Below are 19,569 nucleotides of genomic sequence, written 5' to 3' on the forward strand. Positions count from 1 at the left end.
GATAACATAGTAAGAAGGTTTGGAATTCTGCAACGAAGTATTGTTGAGAAGTGGTAACTGACTAGTAAATTCACATTTTCAAACCATTACAAAATAATAAAAATGAGACAAGACAAAGAAATGCAAATTTCTCACAAAACTTTGGACTTGTAAACCGCTCGGGTAACAAGTATCATTAGCTCTCAACCCTTCCTCTCGATAACACTTACTATATATTGCGTATAACGTATAAGTTCAAAATGAATAAAATTGTGTGGCGTCAACCAAGATAAAACCCTGATCACGAGCTTGTTCATTTTGAAAGAGTTGTTATTTTCCTTTTTCCTCTTCACACTACGAGTTAATTTGATGTTTTTCTTCGTGTGTAATACATCTTAATTCCGGAATAATTACGTTAGCCTTTCATAACATTTTCTTTATAATCGATGTGTTACGCCCTTCATCAAATAAAGAGATATTTTCATATACTAAAATTCCTTCAAACTAGCTAGGTTATTCACATTATATCTACCTATCTATCTATCTATTTACCTATCTATCTATTTATCTATATACCGAAGACTTTTCCCCATTATAAGGGAGGTAGCCAAGACAAAAACAATACACATTGAACTGTACGCAGTAAGATAGTCTTTCGTCTTCGATCAGCTGTTTTGTTTGCCAAATTGAAGATACGGGAGACTTTAAGCAGAGGGAGTGTGGAGAGCGAAAATATTCGTATTTTCTTCACAATGGCTTCAAGAAAACTCGTTAAAAAATTATACGGAAACCTAGCCGAATATAGGTTGTACAAGAAAGAAATAAGTGGACATAATTCAAATTATTTACATATGGTAAGAAGTATTAGTATATTTAATATGTGTTGAAGGGATGGATAGTTTACGCCTCGCAGAATTGTAAACACTACGAAAAATCTTAATTTATAACCTCACGATTATGTTTAGAGTTTTAAAAATCAATGTAAAATAAATACGTGGCCTGTGGTCTTATAGTAATATTGTTTATTAGTCGGTTGTAGTACATATAGTGGTAATTTCTTTGTTACCATGTAAGTGTTCCCACTGGACTGGATCTGGGGAGCCAATGTAAACATTACACTCAGCAGTGAATACGAGTCGTTGTTTGACTGATTGCAATTCAACTTATCTATGTATAAGAATGGGAATTATGTTCATCTCCCATTTTCTTGTACGAAATTATATATTTCTCAACATGAAACTACAATTGTTGTTGATTAAAAGCAACATAAAATCTTAAAAATGGTAATACAGCATTGTCAAGGAACCCCAAACTTAATTTCTTAAACCAAGAATTATTGAAGAGTTTTGTAGGATGTCTGAGACTTAAGTTTGTACTGTAAATGTGAAAATGAGGTTAATTTCAGCTTTCACATGCATGCATACCCATCACATGGCTAGCTTGGAGAAACTATGAGGAATGTATGTGGGTGAAGTGACACCCATTTAGGTGAATGTTTCCCATTGAAGACAGTAACAGTATTTTTGTTCTGATACACTATCACACAAACACATTGTTCAATTCTTTCTCCCTTGTATTTGAAAGATATATTTATCTTTGGATTAGGGATGGAAGGTAAAGTTAGATTAGGTAATGATAGGAGTTATTGGACAACCTAAGTTTCATGTTGAATATCTGTGCTTGCGTGGTTCTGGAATTTTACTGATGTTCCTAGTTTGCTAGAACAGTGGTTCAAAAGTAACAGAACAGATGCTTCACTGCTGAAATAAATAGTAACATTGCTTTCTTCAGATAATCATGGATCATAAAACTATGCTGCAGTAGATTTAAGTGGGCAAATCCTTGTAGTCAAAAGTAACCAAACAATTCTGGGGCTAACATTTCATACTTGTATTACATTCAATCCACATATCAAGGTCCAGGTAGTGAAAATCATTAAGAAAACAGACCTAATAAAAACAACACTAGCACGGGCTTTGGACAGCAATAAGAAATTAATAAATATCTATAAATAGGTCATAAGAACCATAGAATATGCCTTCACAGGATGGTTCCCAGTAATCAGCAAATTGAACACAAGCAATTTATAATCACTATAGAAAGGATCACTGAGAATAATAACTAGGTGCACTTAAACCATCTCTATAAGACATACAGAAATCAAAATTCTCCCAATAGAACATCACATGAAAATGGCAGGAACACAAATCTGCAAAACCCTAAACAACACACCCTTCACGCTACATTTTGCAAGCAGCACCAACAGAAAACATTAAAAAACTGTACTAGTAGCATACTACTCAAACATCTACAACAACCTACCATCTAAAACACACCAAACATCTACACAATACATGCTTACCCAGATAACTAAACAAACCCTTCAGGAAAGACTGGCAAACTCAATACTCCTGCACAACTCCCAGGTATAAGTCCCATAGAGAAAACTTTTCCATTTCTTATAAGAACCACACTAACACACCTGTGCTCAGGACATCATCCAGCATTAAGTGAGTTCTAACACAGAATAGGCCTGGCCAAAGGTCCAAATTGCCCCAGATGTAACCACCTCAACAGAAGACATAGAATACGTCAAAGTACTGTGCTTAGCACTAACAATCCCCAGATAAGAACACAATACCTCATCTCTAAGTGACTTATGGTCTTGCCCAGCTGTTGCTGGTTTCCTGGATGCCTCGGGTCTTTTGCAAGAGAGACCAGGGGCAATGTATTGATTGATTGTCACCACATAGAAGACTCTGAACACCTTATCCTACACTACCTCATTAGCCTTACCCAGACAGTAAAATACTGTCTTTCCTTGACTTCACTCAAACTTCCTTGAGTGACTTATGGGCCAATCTTGTGGCTGTTGCCAATTACTGTGGAACCATGGGTATCCAGCAAGACATCTAGGGGATTGGATTGATTGGTCAATTTGTCTCCCTCCTTGCTGCCTACCTTCCTTCCAGTCTTTGTGACCATCTGCTTGGTTGCCTGTTTGTCTCGCAGCTTGTGTGGCTCCATTACTACCTACCTACCTACCTACCTACTTACCTACCTACCTACCTACCTACCTACCTACCTACCTACCTACCTACCTACCTACCTACCTACCTACCTACCTACCTACTTACTTACCTACCTACCTGTCTCTGACTGATTGCCTGGCTCCTTGACTGCCTACTTACCTACCTGCCTTCCTTATTTCAATCAAAGCCCATGTATATACGAAAGTATATATGTATTTGATCAATCAATCCATTGTCCCTGGTTTCTCATGCAGAAGACTTGTGGCCTCCAAGGAACTGGCAGCATCCAACTGATGGGGCCATAAGTTACTTAGAGAAGAGATATTGTAATGTTGTGTGGGGATGGTCATTGTGGGGCATAGTAGTATAGGGTGTTCTCTGTCTCCTGTGTGGTGGTTGCATCTAGGGCAGTTTGAATCTGTAGCCAGGCCTATTCTGTGTTGGTACTGTCTCAATGACCGATGGTGATCTGAGCACACCTGCTAGTGTGTTTCTTGTCTGGTGTGTGAGGGCTTTCTCTGTGGGACTCGCATCTGGGGGTTGTTGTTAGAGTAGTAGTATTGAGGAAGGTGGTCGTTCTTGAAGGGCTTGTTTAGTTACATGGATATGAATGTGTTTCTGTGTAGATGGTTTGGGTGGCAGGTTGTTGTAGATGTTGGAGTAGTATGTTGCTGATGTAATTTTTTTGTTACATTCTGTTGGTGGTGCTTATGAGATGTAATATGAGGGATATGTATAGTTAAGGGTTCTGGCATGGAATTGTGTTCCTGTCATTTTCATGTGATGTTCTATTGGGAATATTTTGGTTTCTGTATATAGGTGTCCTATAGTGGTGGTTTGGTGCATCCTGTAATTACTCATAGTGCTTCAATTTGCAGTGTTTGTAACTTGCTTTTGTATGCATGTGTGTGTATGTATATACACATTATATATATATATATATATATATATATATATATATATATATATATATATATATATATATATATATATATATATATATATTAAAAACACACACACACAGTTGGTAGTTCCCAGCTGCCACTATGGAGGTCTGGATTTGAATCCTGCCCAGGGCTGAAATAATTTCAGTAATGCTGCACTGCAGGTTGTTACTCCAACTCTCGTGGGTGGGGAGTTGGGTGTGTGTGTGCGTGTAAGGTCACAGCATTACCCATAGATTGGTCATATACAAGCTCTGAGCTCTCTTCTGGGAGGGAAATAGCTGTCGATCATGAGTCCAACACATAATCCAAAGACCATGGTGAATCACACACACACACATGACTTGATGGCACAGTGGTAGTGATTGCAGCCACCATTACAGTGGTCTGAATTTGAATCCCACCCAGGGGTGAAATAATTTCAGTATTGCTGAACTGCAAGTCATTACTCCAATTCTCATGGGTGGGGAGTGGGTGGTGTGTGTGCATGTGAGGTCACAGGACTACCCATAAATCAGTCATATATGAGCTCTGAGCTCTCTTCCAGGAGGGTAGTATCTGTTGCTCACAAGTCCAACAAGTGATCCAAGACCATGGTGAATTACATGCACACACACACACACACACCAGAACCCTAAACAACACACCCTGCCATGACTTGATGGCATAGTGGTAGTGTTTGCGGCTGCCATGATGGCAGTCTGGGTTCAAATCCTGCCCAGGGCTGAAATATTTCAATATTGTTGTGGTGCGAGTTGTTACTCCAACTCTCACGGGTGGCGAGTTGGGGTGTGTGTGCATGTAAGGTAAGACATTACCCATAGATTGGTCATATATGAACTCTGAACTCTCTTCTGGGAGGGAAATAGCTATTGATCATGAGTCCAGCACATGATCAAAGACCATGGTGAATCATACACTCACACTCACTCACATATACCTCCCTACAAGGGAGGTAGGCAGCTAAGGCACGCACCCATCCCCCACCTATTCATTACCCATTTGCATCCCTTTTTATCATATTCATTTGTGGGTGTAGGTTTCTTCCTTTTTCCAGCCCACCCCCTGGATCAGAAGCAATGCAGCAAGACACAGCACATCTACATCAAGGCCCCACTGCTTCATTTACTTTGTGATCCTTCTTCCTCATCACCTCATGCAAAAATCGAGAGGATAAGAAATCCCTGCAGGCTGTGTCAATTCATTGTCCATACACAACCTGTCCTTTGCCTTTATGCATCCCTGTTGAACAGACATCCCCATTTCCTTCCCTTGTACCTAATCACTCCCAACACTCTCCCTGCCACACTCCCAAACTCATAATCACCCATCCCTTTCAACTTAGTTTCTGTGAACACAATCACATCTATCTTCCTTCTCACAATCTCTTTCCTTTTATCCTCATTTGTACCATAACCATGCACATTTAATTACCCAATTTTGAAAGTTCTGGTTGGAGTTCTTCCAGACCCTCTTATGCCTTGACTTCTTGTAGGATGAACATTCAAAAAGTAGGATCCCTAGTCCCATCACTTTATCTCTCCTTGTTGCCTTTTACAACTCACACAGGATCACAGTGACAGAATTCTTTTCCCCTCTACCACAGGGGATAAGAGGTTAACTCATATAAGTGGTAAAGGGCAGTTACAAGGGAACAATATAAAGAAGGGACAGTTGTGGTACAAAAGTAGCATCATTGCTCCATAAGTAGAAATTTGATTCATTTTACTACAACAGACAAATGAGGTGTGGCTCTGGTCTGTAGAAGCACTCCATAACAGGTCCTAAAGCATTAGCTGCATGCTACAATGCAGTAGGCATGAAATTCAGTCAATACCCCAGTACTGAGTAGCAAGTAAATGTCTTGGGGAGAGTAAAGTGTTGTAAGAAGAATTATCTTGGGAATGGACACAAAGAGAACACTATAAAGTGATGATTATGCACCATGACACTGTATAGGACAGGGTCTTGGGCTGTAAGGATGGCAGAAAGAAGAAATTTAGATGTGTTTGAGATGAAATATTTGAAAAGTATATTGGGAGTTAGAAGGATGGATAGGGTGAGAAATGAGGAGGTGAAACAGAGAGCAGGGATGGAAAAGAAGCTGGCAGATATGGTTGATCAGAGAATACTGGGATGGTTTGAACATTAGAAAAAATGAGTGAAGAAAGACAAGCAAAATTAATGTGGAAGGTACAGATGGATGGAATGTACTTAAGGCAAAAGCCAAGAATGAGATGAATGGATTGGGCGAAGGGGCCTTGAGTAGAAGGGGAATGTCTCTTGAGCAGGGTAAGGGAAAGTGCAAGAGATAGCATTAAATGGAGATTGATTGTGAATGTATGATGAATTGACATGGCCTGAAGAGATTTCTCCTTGTCTTCTGTAATTACTCGTAAGTGGGTGAGGAGGGAAGGTTGCCATGTAATGAAGCAGTGGGGGTAAATCACCTTTAGCTTTTGGGCCCTGCTGGGGAAGTGCCGTGCTTTGTTGTACAGGGTCTAACAGATAAATCAGTACAACTTCTTATCACATGTTTTAAGATTAATATCTCGGGTTATAATAAACAGAGAGTTATGAAATTTTCAGTATATTTAGAAAAGGCAATAAGAACAATGATTTCATTCAATGTAACCACCTTCAGCTGTTATGACGCTTTCAACGCGTTTACGAAACTTGGATACAACGTTGATGATCTCAGACTTTGATAATGAATCCACAGCCTTCTTGATGTCTGTCTTCAGGGTTGTTATACTTCTGTGTGGCTTGTCACATGCCTTGGCCTCAATTCGCACCCAAAAATAATAATCTAAAGGGTTTAGGTCTGGCGAATTTGAAGGCCACAACTCTTTGTTCCAGAACTGCACATTTGACCCTTCGAGAAGGTTGGTGGTCCTCTTCGCTGTGTGGGCTGGAGCCGAGTCTTGTTGGAAGACAAACTGGTTGCCACTAGCCTTATCTTTCATCCAGGGTATTATTTTCTCTTCTAGAACTTTGCAATAGACAACGGCATTGACTTTCTCCTTGTTGTTGAAGAAGTGAGTGAAGACGTCCCCCTCAGTTGACACCACACAGAGCACCATGACACTTGCTGGTTTCTTCGTCGTTGTCTTGTGTTGAACCTCTGAGGATGAGGAAGCTATCCAGCGATCATTCCACTTATTGAAAGTCGCATCAACCGTGAAAATCTTCTCGTCGGAAAAAAACTTGATGACTGAGCCATTCGACTTCATCCAGTTCAACAGCTTTTGGCACCTGGTCAAGTGGATTTCTTTCATTTTTCGTGTCAAAAGATGTCTTTTTCCTTGTGAGAATGAGGTTAATCCCAATTTCTTTAATGCTCTGTGAATTGTCATTGTGCTGACACCTCTCTTCTTTGCCAATGTCGATAATGGTAAGGCTGGATTTGCATTGACACTTCTCTTGAGACCAGCTAAAAAGCGAGGTGTTAGAATTCTGCCCCTTCTGGGCTTGTGAGCAGCTCGTTGGTCTTCGCCGGTCTCATCAAAACGTTTACAAACATCGTAAACAGTTTGTCTGGAGTATTTTAGCATCCTTATTATGGCGCTAGGAGTGTGACCCACGCGACGAAGTTCGCATATGGCTGAACGTTTGGCTTGTTCCATTGCTTAATGTTTATTGCACTGGTGCTAGTATACAACTGGCTAAATTATTAGACAAATGGAAGTACCTGGAAACAATCAGAATTGCCATATGTTACTTTTTAAGTGCTTAAAACCTCTTCAAAGTTTGTATGGATTTATCTGTTAGACCCTGTACAGTACTACCTCTCATTAACGGACTAAAAGGGGGGTAACGGTGTCTGTTGATGTGAATAATCCGTTGATTTGGAGTGGTTTTTGGGTGGCATAGTGTTTGCCCACACTAAACAACAACACCAAAAACACTGAAAACACCGTAAACACAGGTAATTAACGTCCGTTAAGGAGAGGTCTCACTGTATTGCTACTAACCCAGGCAGTGGGCAGGGTGAAGGAATGGGCCTATATCCTCAATGAATTAAGGTAAAATGGTGAAAAGTGGGTGTATATACCTTAGGTGGCTACCTCCTTTGTAAAGGGGAAGAGGCATTTTGGTATGTACTAAGAATTTGTTTTATTTGATTTAATAAACCTGTTCTATTTTTTTTTTTTTTTTTTTTTTCTTTCTTTTTCTTCCCCAAAGGTTCCAGAATCCAGTTTGGAGCTACTGCCAAATGGATACATATTGATTGCTCTTCGTAGTATTGAGGCTTCACTGATGTCTATACACTTTAGTCGTCATCTTGTCATGGATAAGCTTAAGGTAATTTTTTTCTTGTGTAGATTTTTCCTTGTAAAAAAAAAAGATGGTGCTTCTCAGCATTGTTTTGTTTCTAGCACTTTTTGCACCATAGAGCAGAATGTCATTTTGCCCCCTCCCCCATCGTATATAATTTTATCTTAATTCAAAGTATCATAGGATCATTTATTTATTTACATATTTAATTTTGCTTAATTTTTTTACATTTATCATATAATGAATAAATATAAAGTGGTTGTATGCTTTGATTCAGCTGCCTTGTTATAAGGTTTATGTACATAATAAATAGGCAAATTTGGTGAGATGGATGAACTTCATATTTGATCAGTCATGTTCATATGTTTTCACTTTTAAATCTGATGCCAACCCCCAAAATTTGCATGCATTTCTAACATTATGTATTTGAAAATGTCCCAAAATATTAATTGCATGAATAATTCTAATACAGAATTGTATGTTGAAGTTGACTTTGGTGGTGAATAGTAATGAAAAGTAATTGATGTTTTGATTGTCATTTTGTACAGATAATACTTGGTGCACTGAGCAATATGGACGAATATAATCGAGAGCAAGAATGTGAGGTGATGGATGTCATGGGTCTCATTAATCAGTATCAAGGAGTCAAGGTAAGTTTAAGGTGGAGCATGCCGACAGGAGACCTTTTGGTCCATATCTAGGTCGGATGCGAAAAAAAATCATAATAATAATAAATAAATAAATAAAAACTATAATAATGTAAATAACAAATAGAATACATAAATAAATGCATAGGTATAATTAAATAATAAACAAACAGGTAAATAGTAATAAATTGACATATTGTAGGTGTTTCTTTTTTAACCATAGGAAACTTAGCATTTTTTTCATATTACAACCTTCCAGTTATTTATTTTTCATGCTCATTGATAATGTTCCTGCTGAACTAAAATTTTGGAAATACACAAGTTAGATAAAACCAACAGTTTCACAATCATAAATTGTGATGTTTAGATGAATATATTATCACAATGTTCTGATGGTGGATGTGAATAGAAATTGTAAAGACAGTGTTAGCACTGCAAATTGCTATTATTGTACATTTTATGTGTACAAGGGAATGCATAGTATATGATATTTCTCATACTACTAAAGTTTCATAGTATATTATAAATCATCATGTGAAAATACAAAGATAAAGGTTTTTAAAGTAATTTGTATATATTTTAGCTGCTGACTCACAGCTGGTTATTCATCAACAGTTACTGCCCTCATATCAGGAAATTTAATTGTGAATAAAAGAAGTGAATTATACTTTTATTTTGGGATAAAACCTCAAACCCTGTGTGTGATCATTGTGCATCCTTTGCCATGAGAATATTCAGTTGTTTAACAATTTGTTTTAAGCTTGCAGATGCTTGTGAACAATATGTGTCCATATGACTAACATATTGCAACAACTAGAAAGAATTGCATAGGGGTGCCAACTCACCTCCTGGGGTGGGGCATGGTTTCAATGGGACTCAAACCCCCCCCCCCAATCTGCCACGAATTTAATTTAATTAGTTACAGGGATACTATTGTATATCATCCAGTGAAATATCAAGTTGTAGATACCTGCCTTATTCAACATGACTTTTTCAGACTCTGTTGTCAATATTAAGTGCACCTGACTTGGGAACTAAGTGTTGTGATTTGGATAACTGCAAAGAATCATACAACATTTGGGACATCAAGGCTTCAACCCTTAACATAATTTGTCGACTCACAACCTTGGTATGTTACGATTTTTTTTTTTTTCCCTCAATTTATGTGAAAGACATAATATTAAATGTTTATCTGTGTTTCATCAATTTTTACTTTGTATCATTACCCCATCTGGGGTATTGGTTGCATGTTATTGTGGCAAAGTAGCATGCAGCTGATACTTTAGGGTCTATATGGGGTGCCCCTATGGACTAGAGCCACACATTATTTTGTCTGTGATAGAGGAAATATCTGTTCACTGAAAAATGATGACACTTTTATTATACTGTCACTGTCCCTCCATTATGCTGTCTCCCACCCCTCGTTACTGTCCTGTACCATTTCTCTGATTTTTTTTTTTTTTTTTTTTTCTTCTCCTAATCTGTGGTGGGGGAAAAGAATGCTGCCACCAAGTCTTCCCACATGAGTCGTACAAGACTGACTACAAAAAATGGGACGGGGATAGGACTAGAAATCCTGCTACCTGTAGCTCCAAAGGGGACATTCCTTAAAAAAAGTAAAGGCATAAGAGGGTCTAGGAGTTTTCCAACCAGTACCCTAAGGTTTGCATCTTTTAATGTGTGTGGATGCGGTACAGATGAGAGTAGAAGGGAAGAGATAGGCATTATGTTAGTGAGAAGAAAGATGGATATGTTGGCATTGAATTGAAAGGGAGGGGTGAGTGTGAGTTTGGGAGTGTAGTTTGGAGGTTCCCAGGAGTGAAGAGAGGATGAGAGAGAGAAGGGGTGGTTATACTAGTAAGTGAAGAGATATTTAAATGTATAGTGGAGTGGAAGGAGGTTTCTTCAAGATTAATGTGGTTGAAGTTGAAGCTGGGAATGGAGATGAGGGTTTTTGTAAATGCCTATGGGCCTGGTAGTAAGAGAAGTGTAGAGGAAAGGGAGGCTTTTTGGATAGATTTAAATGAGTACATAGCGGGATTAGGGAGAAATATCAATGTACTCATAGTGGTACTGGGAGATCTTATGCTAGGGTAGGATATGAACCAACAGAGTGATTGGGAAGTGTGGAGTTCCAGGAAAAAATCGTAGTGGAGAGTTGATGGTGGAGATGTGTCTCAAAAGAGAGTTGATGATAGCAAATACAGTGTTTAGGAAGAAAGTCAAGCATAAGTACACATGGGAGAGGGTGGTAGATAGAGCACTAATGGACTATATAATGGTAACCAGGAGTATGGTAGAAAGAGTTGAGGATGTACATGTTTTAAGGGAGAGAGTGGGGGGATATCAGATCATTTTTTGGTGGAAGGTAAATTGAGAGTGGAGAATAGGTGGAGAAAGGAAAAAGGCAGAAGGTAGGGAGGAGTGAACTGCTTAAATGAGAAAGAAAATGAGAAGGAGTATAAGAAGAAGCTGAGAGAGGAGTGGGAGGGAGTGAAGAATAGAGTAGAACTAGGAGTGGAGGAGGAATGGGGATGTTCAAGGAGGGAGTCATAAGGTGTGCAAAGATGGTGTGTGGAACAAGGAAGACGGGAGGAAATAGATGGAAGGGTAGTGAGTGGTGGGATGAGGAAGCAAAGGGTGTAGAAGAGAAGAAGCAAGTTTTCATAGATTGGTTACAAATTAGGACGAGGGAATCATATGAGAGGTACAAAATAAAGAGAAGTAAAGCATAAGATAAAGGAGGCAAAGAGGAGAGCAGATGTGAAATGGGGTAAGAGTATGACAGAAAATTTTGAAAGTAAAAAATTTTTTTTGGAAAGAAATTAACCCCTTCCATACGGTGCCGCACATGTAGGCGTCATGGGGAGCGAGTGTATTCACGAGGCTGCCATATCGGCGTCTTGATTATATTTATTGTAGTCGCCCCTCCATAATGACATTCTTTCTAATTCTTTTGTAATCGCATTTTCTATGGTTATCAAAATTCACGGGTGAAGAGAGAACGATCGATATAAGCGGTGACTATATTTTATGATGCGAGTATTATTACGACACGTCGTACGGCTGGCATTGGCTGCTGCCACCGAGATCTAAGTCCATGACGCCTACGTGTGCGGCACCGTATGGAAGGGGTTAAGAGAGGAAGAGGAGGCGAATCAAGTAGAGAAGAAAAGGTAAAAGGTACAGATGGAGAGATGATAATGGAAGAGATGGCAGTGAGAGGAAGGTGGGCAGAGTATTTTAGGGAGTTGCTAAATGTGAAGGAGGATAGGGAGGGAAAGGTAGTTGCAGTGAGAAGTGCAAAGAAAATGACCATGATGAGTGAGGAAAATGGAGTAGGAATTAAGGAGATGAAGTGAAGGCAACTGTTAAGATGATGAGAGCAGGCAAGGCACTTGGGTTGGATGGATGCCATGTAGAATGTCTGAAAAAAGGAAGTACAGTGATTGTGGACTGGCTAGTGAGGTTGTTTAATGTTTATTGGAGAGAGGGTAGAGTGCCGGAGGACTAGAGGAGTCCCTGTATATTTTCACTTTACAAGGGAAAAGGGGACAAGTGTGAGTGTAGTAGTTTCAGAGGGATCAGCTTGTTAAGTGTAGTTGGGAAGGCTTATGGGAGGGTCTTGATTGAGAGGATTAGGAGAGGAACAGAGGGAGTAATTGGTGATGAACAGTGTGGGTTTAGGACAGGTAGGGGTTGCGTATATCAGATTTTTGTGGTAAGATAGATATTTTAGAAAGCTATAGGAAAAGGTAAGGGTGTATTTTAGGCTTTATGGATCTGGAAAAGGCTTATGACAGGGTAGACAGGAAGGCACTGTGGGAGGTATTGCAGATATATAGGATGGGAGGAAAGCTGTTAAGAGCAGTCAAGAGTTTTTATGAGAGTAGTAGAGCTTGTGTTAGGATTAGAAATGGAGAGAGTGAGTGGTTTGAGGTAAAGGTGGGACTTCATCAGGGATGTGTTATATCACCCTGGCTGTTCAATTTATACATGGATGGGGTGGTGTGAGAAGTAAATGCAAGGGTAGTGGGTCAGGGATTGAAGATGATTAAAGAAAATGTAAAAAAGAGAGATAAGCCAGTTGTTTGCTGATGACACTGCTTGTAGCAGGATCAGAGGAGGGATTGAGGAAGTTAGTGACAGAGTTTGGGAGGGTATGTGGAAGAAGGAAGTTGAAGATAAATGTGGGTAAAAATAAGGTGATTAGATGTGCAAGTGGAGAGAGTGGCAGTAGACTGGAAGTGGATAGTTTTAGTTACTTGGGTGCGAGTGTGGCAGGAAAGGGAAGAGTGGAGGTGGAGGTAGAATATAGATTGAGAGAGGCGAGTAAATGCCTTGGTAGGTTAAAAAGTGTAATGAGAAGTAGACATTTGGGAATGAATGCCAAGAGGAGACTGTATGAAGGAGTGATTGTGCCGACAGTACTGTATGGGACAGAAACACAGAACTTGAGGGAGGAAGAAAGGAGGAGTTTGAATGTGTTTGAGATGAGATGTCTGAGAAGTATGATAGGGGTTACTAGGCTGGTTAGAGTGAGAAATGAGGAGGTGAGGAGGATAGGGGTGTGGAAGAGGAGTTGGGAGATAGGATTGATGAAAGAGTATTAGGATGGTTTGGACATATGGAAAGAATGAGTGAAGAAAGATTAGTAAAAGAAGTGTAAAAGGCAGAGGTGGAAGGAGTGAACATGAGGGGGAGACCTAGGATGAGATGGATGGATGGGGTTAATGGGGCATTGGGAAAGGGGGGAATGTATATTGAAGAAGGACGTGAGAGGACAGAAAATAGGGATAATGGAGAAGGGTTGTGTATGGGTGATGCTGTGATGTATGAAGGAGAGTGGGTGGGATATGGGGGGTGAGGGAGTATGTATGAGAAATAAATTGACGCAGCCCGAACGGATTTTTACCCGTCTTCTTTTCTGCATGAGGAGACGGAGAGGGGGTCGCCGAATTAATGAAGCGTCCTTGCTATGGATATGCTGTGTTTTGTGACACTGCTTCTGACCCAGGGCAGTGTACAAGATGCAGGGATGACCCATCATCCAGGAGGTGCCAAGATAAGAGGAAGGGTAGAGGGGAGTGAAGTATGTTGGAGATGGAATGGGTGGGAGTGGTTTCTATGCCTTTGTTTTTTGGCTATCTCCCTTGTAAGGTGGAAAAAGCCTTTGTTATATGTATGTATTCTTCTTCTCCCTTATAAAGGGGAAAGAAGCCCATGGTATATAGATAGATTGAGCTTTATTTCCCTAGCAATAATGCTAGTTTGTCCTTGGTGTGCACTGCTCATGCAACAGGTCATTGCCTTAAACCACACTATTTTCATGTTCACTCTGTCACTCATGCACAAATTATCTTGTTTATCATTCTGACATACATACATATACCAAAGACTTTTTCACCCTACAGGGGGGGTAGCCAAAAAGAAAAATGCATAGAAACCACTCCCACCCATTCCATTTCCTATATATTCCACTCCCCTCCACCCTCCTCCCTCCCTCTTATCTTGGCACCTCCTGACCATAGCCCTTATAATTTCGTTTCCTCTTCCCCATCCTTCATCCACCTTTTCGTAGGTCAACCTTTTATTCTCACTCCTGGTACCGTAGATTAATGAATCATTTGAGGCTAGATATTGTTGTCCATGGACCAATAATGGGTAAACACTAGTAATGGTCCTACAAGATGGGTGTTATAGAGAACCATCCCCCTTCCTCCTATGCAGGAGCAGCCCTGAGGGGCTTATTCTTGGTTCACCAGACATAACCTGGTATTGCTTTCTATTAGCTGTAGCTGCATTTCTTTCTCCTTTTCACATAATAGCTGGTGATTACTCCCCACCTCTTACTTCGGAAAGCTGATGACAGCTCATAACTGGCAAAAGCTCCCCTCATTCTACTTTCATTCAGTGACATAGAAACAATCCCGCTTGAATACATACATAAGAACATAACATAAGAACATATACATGATGATGATGATGATATGGTTTAACGTCACACACTCCCCCCTATCGGGAGGCTTGGACGTTGCCCCTAACAGAGGGCTTTGTAGTGTGGAATTTAATGAACCATGTACATACATATACCAAAGGCTTTTTTTCCCCTTACATGGGAGGTAGCCAAAAGACAAAGGCATAGAAACCTCTCCCACCCATTCCATCCCCTACATACTCTACTCCCCTCTACCCTCTTATCTTGGCACCTCCTGGATGATGGGTCATCCCTGCAACTTGTCCACTGCCCTGGATCAGAAGCAGTGTCGCAAGGCACAGCACATCCCACTTGAATACAACACAGAAAACAGTCCAAAGTTTCTTCCCAAAGAGATCTATGGGAGGACCCAAGGGTGTTCTGCCAGCCACTTTGTAGCTATGGACTTTGCACTTAGAGAAAATTGTGTCAGCACATATTATTATTAAGCTGATTGAAATGATCCAACATTAGTCAGAATAGTTTCTTTCAGACACCCCCTCTTTAATATGGGATAACAGTACTGTGCATATTCATGATAGAAACATCATAACCACATAAAATGTATATAGTTTAAAATATTAGCTAAGTATTTTTTAGGAATATGGTTAAAATTATTGGGTTGAAAAATTTATATATATATATATATATATATATATATATATATATATATATATATATATATATATATATACATACATACATACATACATACATACATACATACATACATATACCAAGGCTTTTTCCCCCTTCCAAGGGGGGTAGCCAAAAAGGGAAAGGCATAAAAACACTCCCACCCATTTCATCCCTAAATACACTCCACACCCCTCCCACCCTTCCTCTCATCTGAGCACCTCCTGGATGACGGGTCATCCCTGCACCCTGCCCACCGCCCTGGGTCAGAAGCAGTGTCGCAAGACACAGTACATCCACAGCAAGGCCGCTTCATTTAATCGGCGACCCCCCCTCTCCGTCCCCCTTTGCATATAAGGAGAGGACGGGGAGAAATCCCTTCGGGCTGCGTCAAAATTTACTCACACATACTACCCACCCCCCACCCCCCTGCCCATTCCTCCTCATGCATATATATATATATCTATATACATATATACATATATATTATATTTGTAATTCTGTATTCAGGATACTTCAATTGGAGAAGAACTTTGTGAAAGCAGTGAGGTCCTTCAGCTGTTGTTCTCCTTAATGGGTAATGCTCACACTTATTCTCGTGCAGCCACTCTAATTGAACATCTCTTTATTCTCCGAAAGAACACACTTCAGCTTAATACAGTTCGTAAGTAATCTCATTCTGATAAATATAGTTTTTATTTATTTATTTTATTTTATTTTATTTTATTTTATTTTTTTTTTTTTGACAAAAATACTTTCTTCTTTATACCTAATGAAATATTCAGGGTACATATTGCATCATCAGGGGTTTAATACTTTGTTTTGGATTCCAGTGTTTAGCATACGGCATAATGGATCCTACAAAAATACGTATATTTTATATTTCTTGATAGTTTATTTTATTCTATCAGAAGATACAATAACATAATACTGTTTGTAACTTTGGCAATACATTAACTTTTCACATGTACCATTAACCATTGTCAACTAATGCTTAATCTTTCAGCTGGACTAGATCGTCTCATTTCCCAGCTTGATGGCAATTATCTCGCAAACTTCTGCAACATTCTTGCTGTCACCATTTCAGACCTTGATGTATATGAAAACAAGCCTTCATGTAAGTAACTAAAAATTACAGTAGTGTAACCCAGGGGACTCACTGATGAAGAAATGGATGCAATGAAGTGTTGTAGGACTGACAGTAGTGTAAAGAGATAAGGAGGAGTGGATAAAGGAGTAGATAAGTTCATGGAAGAGGTCAGGAGAGGTGTGACATAGTATGGACAGGATCACTTGGTCAATTGTCTCAGGTACAAAATCTTTTACATACATACATACATATACCAAGGCTTTTTCCCCCTTACAAGGGGGGTAGCCAAAAAGAAAAAGGCATAAAATCATTCCCACCCATTCCATCCCTGAATACACTCCACACCCCTCCACCCTCCCTCTTATCTTAGCACCTCCTGAATGACGGGTCATCCCTGCACCTTGTCCACTGCCCTGGGTCAGAGGCAGTGTCGCAAGATACAGCACATCCACAGCAAGGCCGCTTCATTAAAACATTACAAAATCTTTTGGGTGCAAAAGAAAGTAGTAATAATTAGTCAATCTATTAATATAAATAAGGATGGGAGAGGACAGAAGATAAAGGTGAATGGAGAATGGTTGTGTATGGACGATGCTGTAATGCATGAGGGGGAGTGGGTGGGGGATGGGGGGTGAGGGAGTATGTATGATAAATAAATTGATGCAGCCCAAAGGGATTTCTCCCTGTCTTCTTTTCTGCATGATGGGAAGGAGAGGGGGGGGGGGTTGCCAATTTAATGAAGCAGCCTTGCTGTTGATGTGCTGTGTCTTGTGACACTGCTTCAGACCCAGGGCAGTGGACAAGATGCAGGGATGACCTGTCATCCAGGAGGTGCTAAGATAAGAGGAAGGAAAGAGGGGGGTGGAGTATGTAGGGGATGGAATGGGTGGGAGTGGTTTTTATGCCTTTGTTTTTTGGTTACCTCCCTTGTAAAGGGGAAAAAGCCTTTGGTATATGTATGTATGTATATATGATAGCATACAAGTCAATCTGATGCATGAGTCAACCCCTAAAATTCTGAGGTGTAATTTAGGTTTAGGTTTATATTCTCTGGAATATATGACCCTCTAAAGTAAGGCAACACCTCTTCTCCAGCCCTATTATGCAGAAAGAACAAACTACAGCATCTCATATATATACAGTAGTTCAACATCTAGCTTAGTGTTGGTGGTGCTGCTGGTTCTTTGATCAGCTGTTGTAATGGGTTTACAGGGGTATGTTTTCTACTACTGCAAATGAGTTCTAACTCAGAGTAAACCAGCCTGACTAACCTATGAGTTGATTGATTGATATTATTAAAACATCTATGTTCAATAGACTTGCCTAACATGGGTTTCAGTAGGAAATAATTGTGTTGGGCCGTGAGATTTATGGCCAGTGGTGTGCAACACGTGTTAGGCAGGTAGTTTACATTCCACTCCTTCATTCATGTCATTTATATATGTGGCAAACGAAGCATTTGATAAAGTACCACACAAAAAGCTACTAAGAAAAATTGAAACAGTAGATAGTGTACAAGGAAAGTTATTGGAATATATGGAAGATTTCTTTACCAGAAGGTGGTACTTGTAAGGGGGAAAAAGCCTTGGTATATGTATGTATGGTACTTAGAAACAAATATTCAACCTGGGAAGAAATAAGTGTAGTCCCACAAGGTTTTGTATGGGCTTCTATAATGTTTGCCATATATATAAATGACATGGATGAAGGTGTAGAATGTTATATGAGGTTTGCAGATGATGCAAAACTACTAAAGAAAGACCTGGATAAAGTTTGGGAATGGAGTCATAAATGGGAAGTGAACTTCAACATCAAGAAATGTAGTCTAATGGAGTTTGGAAAAAGGAAAAATAGAATATCAGGGCTATATAAAATTGGTACAAAGGAAGTTAGCTCAGAAAGGGACTTTGGAGTAATTATCAGCAAAGACATGTCACCAGACAAGCATATCAATGAAAGTGGCCTTTGATTACTTGGATGAGGAAATGGTAAAGAAAATATTAGTTACAGTTGAGGGATGGTTATGGCCATAAACTTGGTCCAGTTGAGTCCAACCCTCAGCAGAATGAAATAATTCTGCGTTTGGTATGATAGCAAAACAGTACAAAGTCTCCATGTGGAATATAAGCTAAAAATTTTTAATTTTCATTTAAATCTGGATGAAAATAATTTCTAAATAATTAAGTGCTTACAATTTTCTTTCTACAGTGTATGAACAGAGTCAACTGAAAAATAACAACAAAAGTTTGTCTCCACTGCGAGACATCAATCAAGGCTTTGTCCTCAGCATTCCAGAGTTTTTACCCCGACTAGTAGATTATGCCACCAAATTACCATGTAAGTAGTAAATAAGAAATGTAACTAGGAAGTAGTTATTTGTAAGTTATAGTTTTTACAGCTGTTCAGGATGTGATACAGGCTACACTAAAGCAATTCCAGTCAACTAACAACACTCAAGGTAGAAGGGAAACAGATGGGTGATGGATGGGATTGACAAGGGTGGGGGTGGGTGCATTCCCTTGCTGGCTGCATCACTTGTAATGGGAAGAAGCCTTATGGTATATAGATAGACAAGTAATTAGTATATACATCTGTGCAAGGATCTATGAGCATACCAGTACAAGAGCCCATGATTGTATACATCCATTACAATTCACAGGCTTCAGTAAGAAATGCATGCCACCAGTTACTCTTGTTTATTGCTCAAGAACACCACAGGAACACTTACATAAATTACAAAAAAAGAAATGGGAGTGGAGTATAGGATGACAAGAATGGAAGACAGTTAACAGAGTAAGGCAAGGTCATGAAAAGTGGAAAGAGTATTTCGAAGAACTTGTCAAAGTTGTGTGTTCAGTACATCGCTTTGAACCTAAGCAGTGTGATAGAGAACAGGAATGACCTCTCATCTTAGAGATGCTGAGATGAAAGGGTCAATTAAGTGGTTTTGATTGTATGATGGGTGTATGTGATTTGAATTAGCTGC

At 39.6% G+C, this 19,569-nt stretch overlaps 1 protein-coding gene across 1 annotated transcript in view; it reads left to right on the top strand.

Annotated features, from left to right (window-relative positions):
• The first annotated feature begins 656 nt into the window (after positions 1-656).
• The window catches only part of LOC143036739 (short transient receptor potential channel 4-associated protein-like), a 37,867-nt gene continuing 18,954 nt past the window's right edge, over positions 657-19,569 (top strand). Inside the window, 7 exon segments of the mRNA XM_076204426.1 lie at positions 657-833; positions 8,141-8,260; positions 8,782-8,883; positions 9,878-10,009; positions 16,004-16,157; positions 16,500-16,610; positions 18,792-18,920. Coding sequence (XP_076060541.1) covers positions 732-833; positions 8,141-8,260; positions 8,782-8,883; positions 9,878-10,009; positions 16,004-16,157; positions 16,500-16,610; positions 18,792-18,920 — 850 coding nt within the window. The 5' untranslated portion in view covers positions 657-731.

This window comes from Oratosquilla oratoria, chromosome 21 (genome assembly GCF_046742065.1).
Source record: "Oratosquilla oratoria isolate Oo_2021 chromosome 21, ASM4674206v1, whole genome shotgun sequence".
Lineage (NCBI taxonomy): Eukaryota > Metazoa > Arthropoda > Malacostraca > Stomatopoda > Squillidae > Oratosquilla > Oratosquilla oratoria.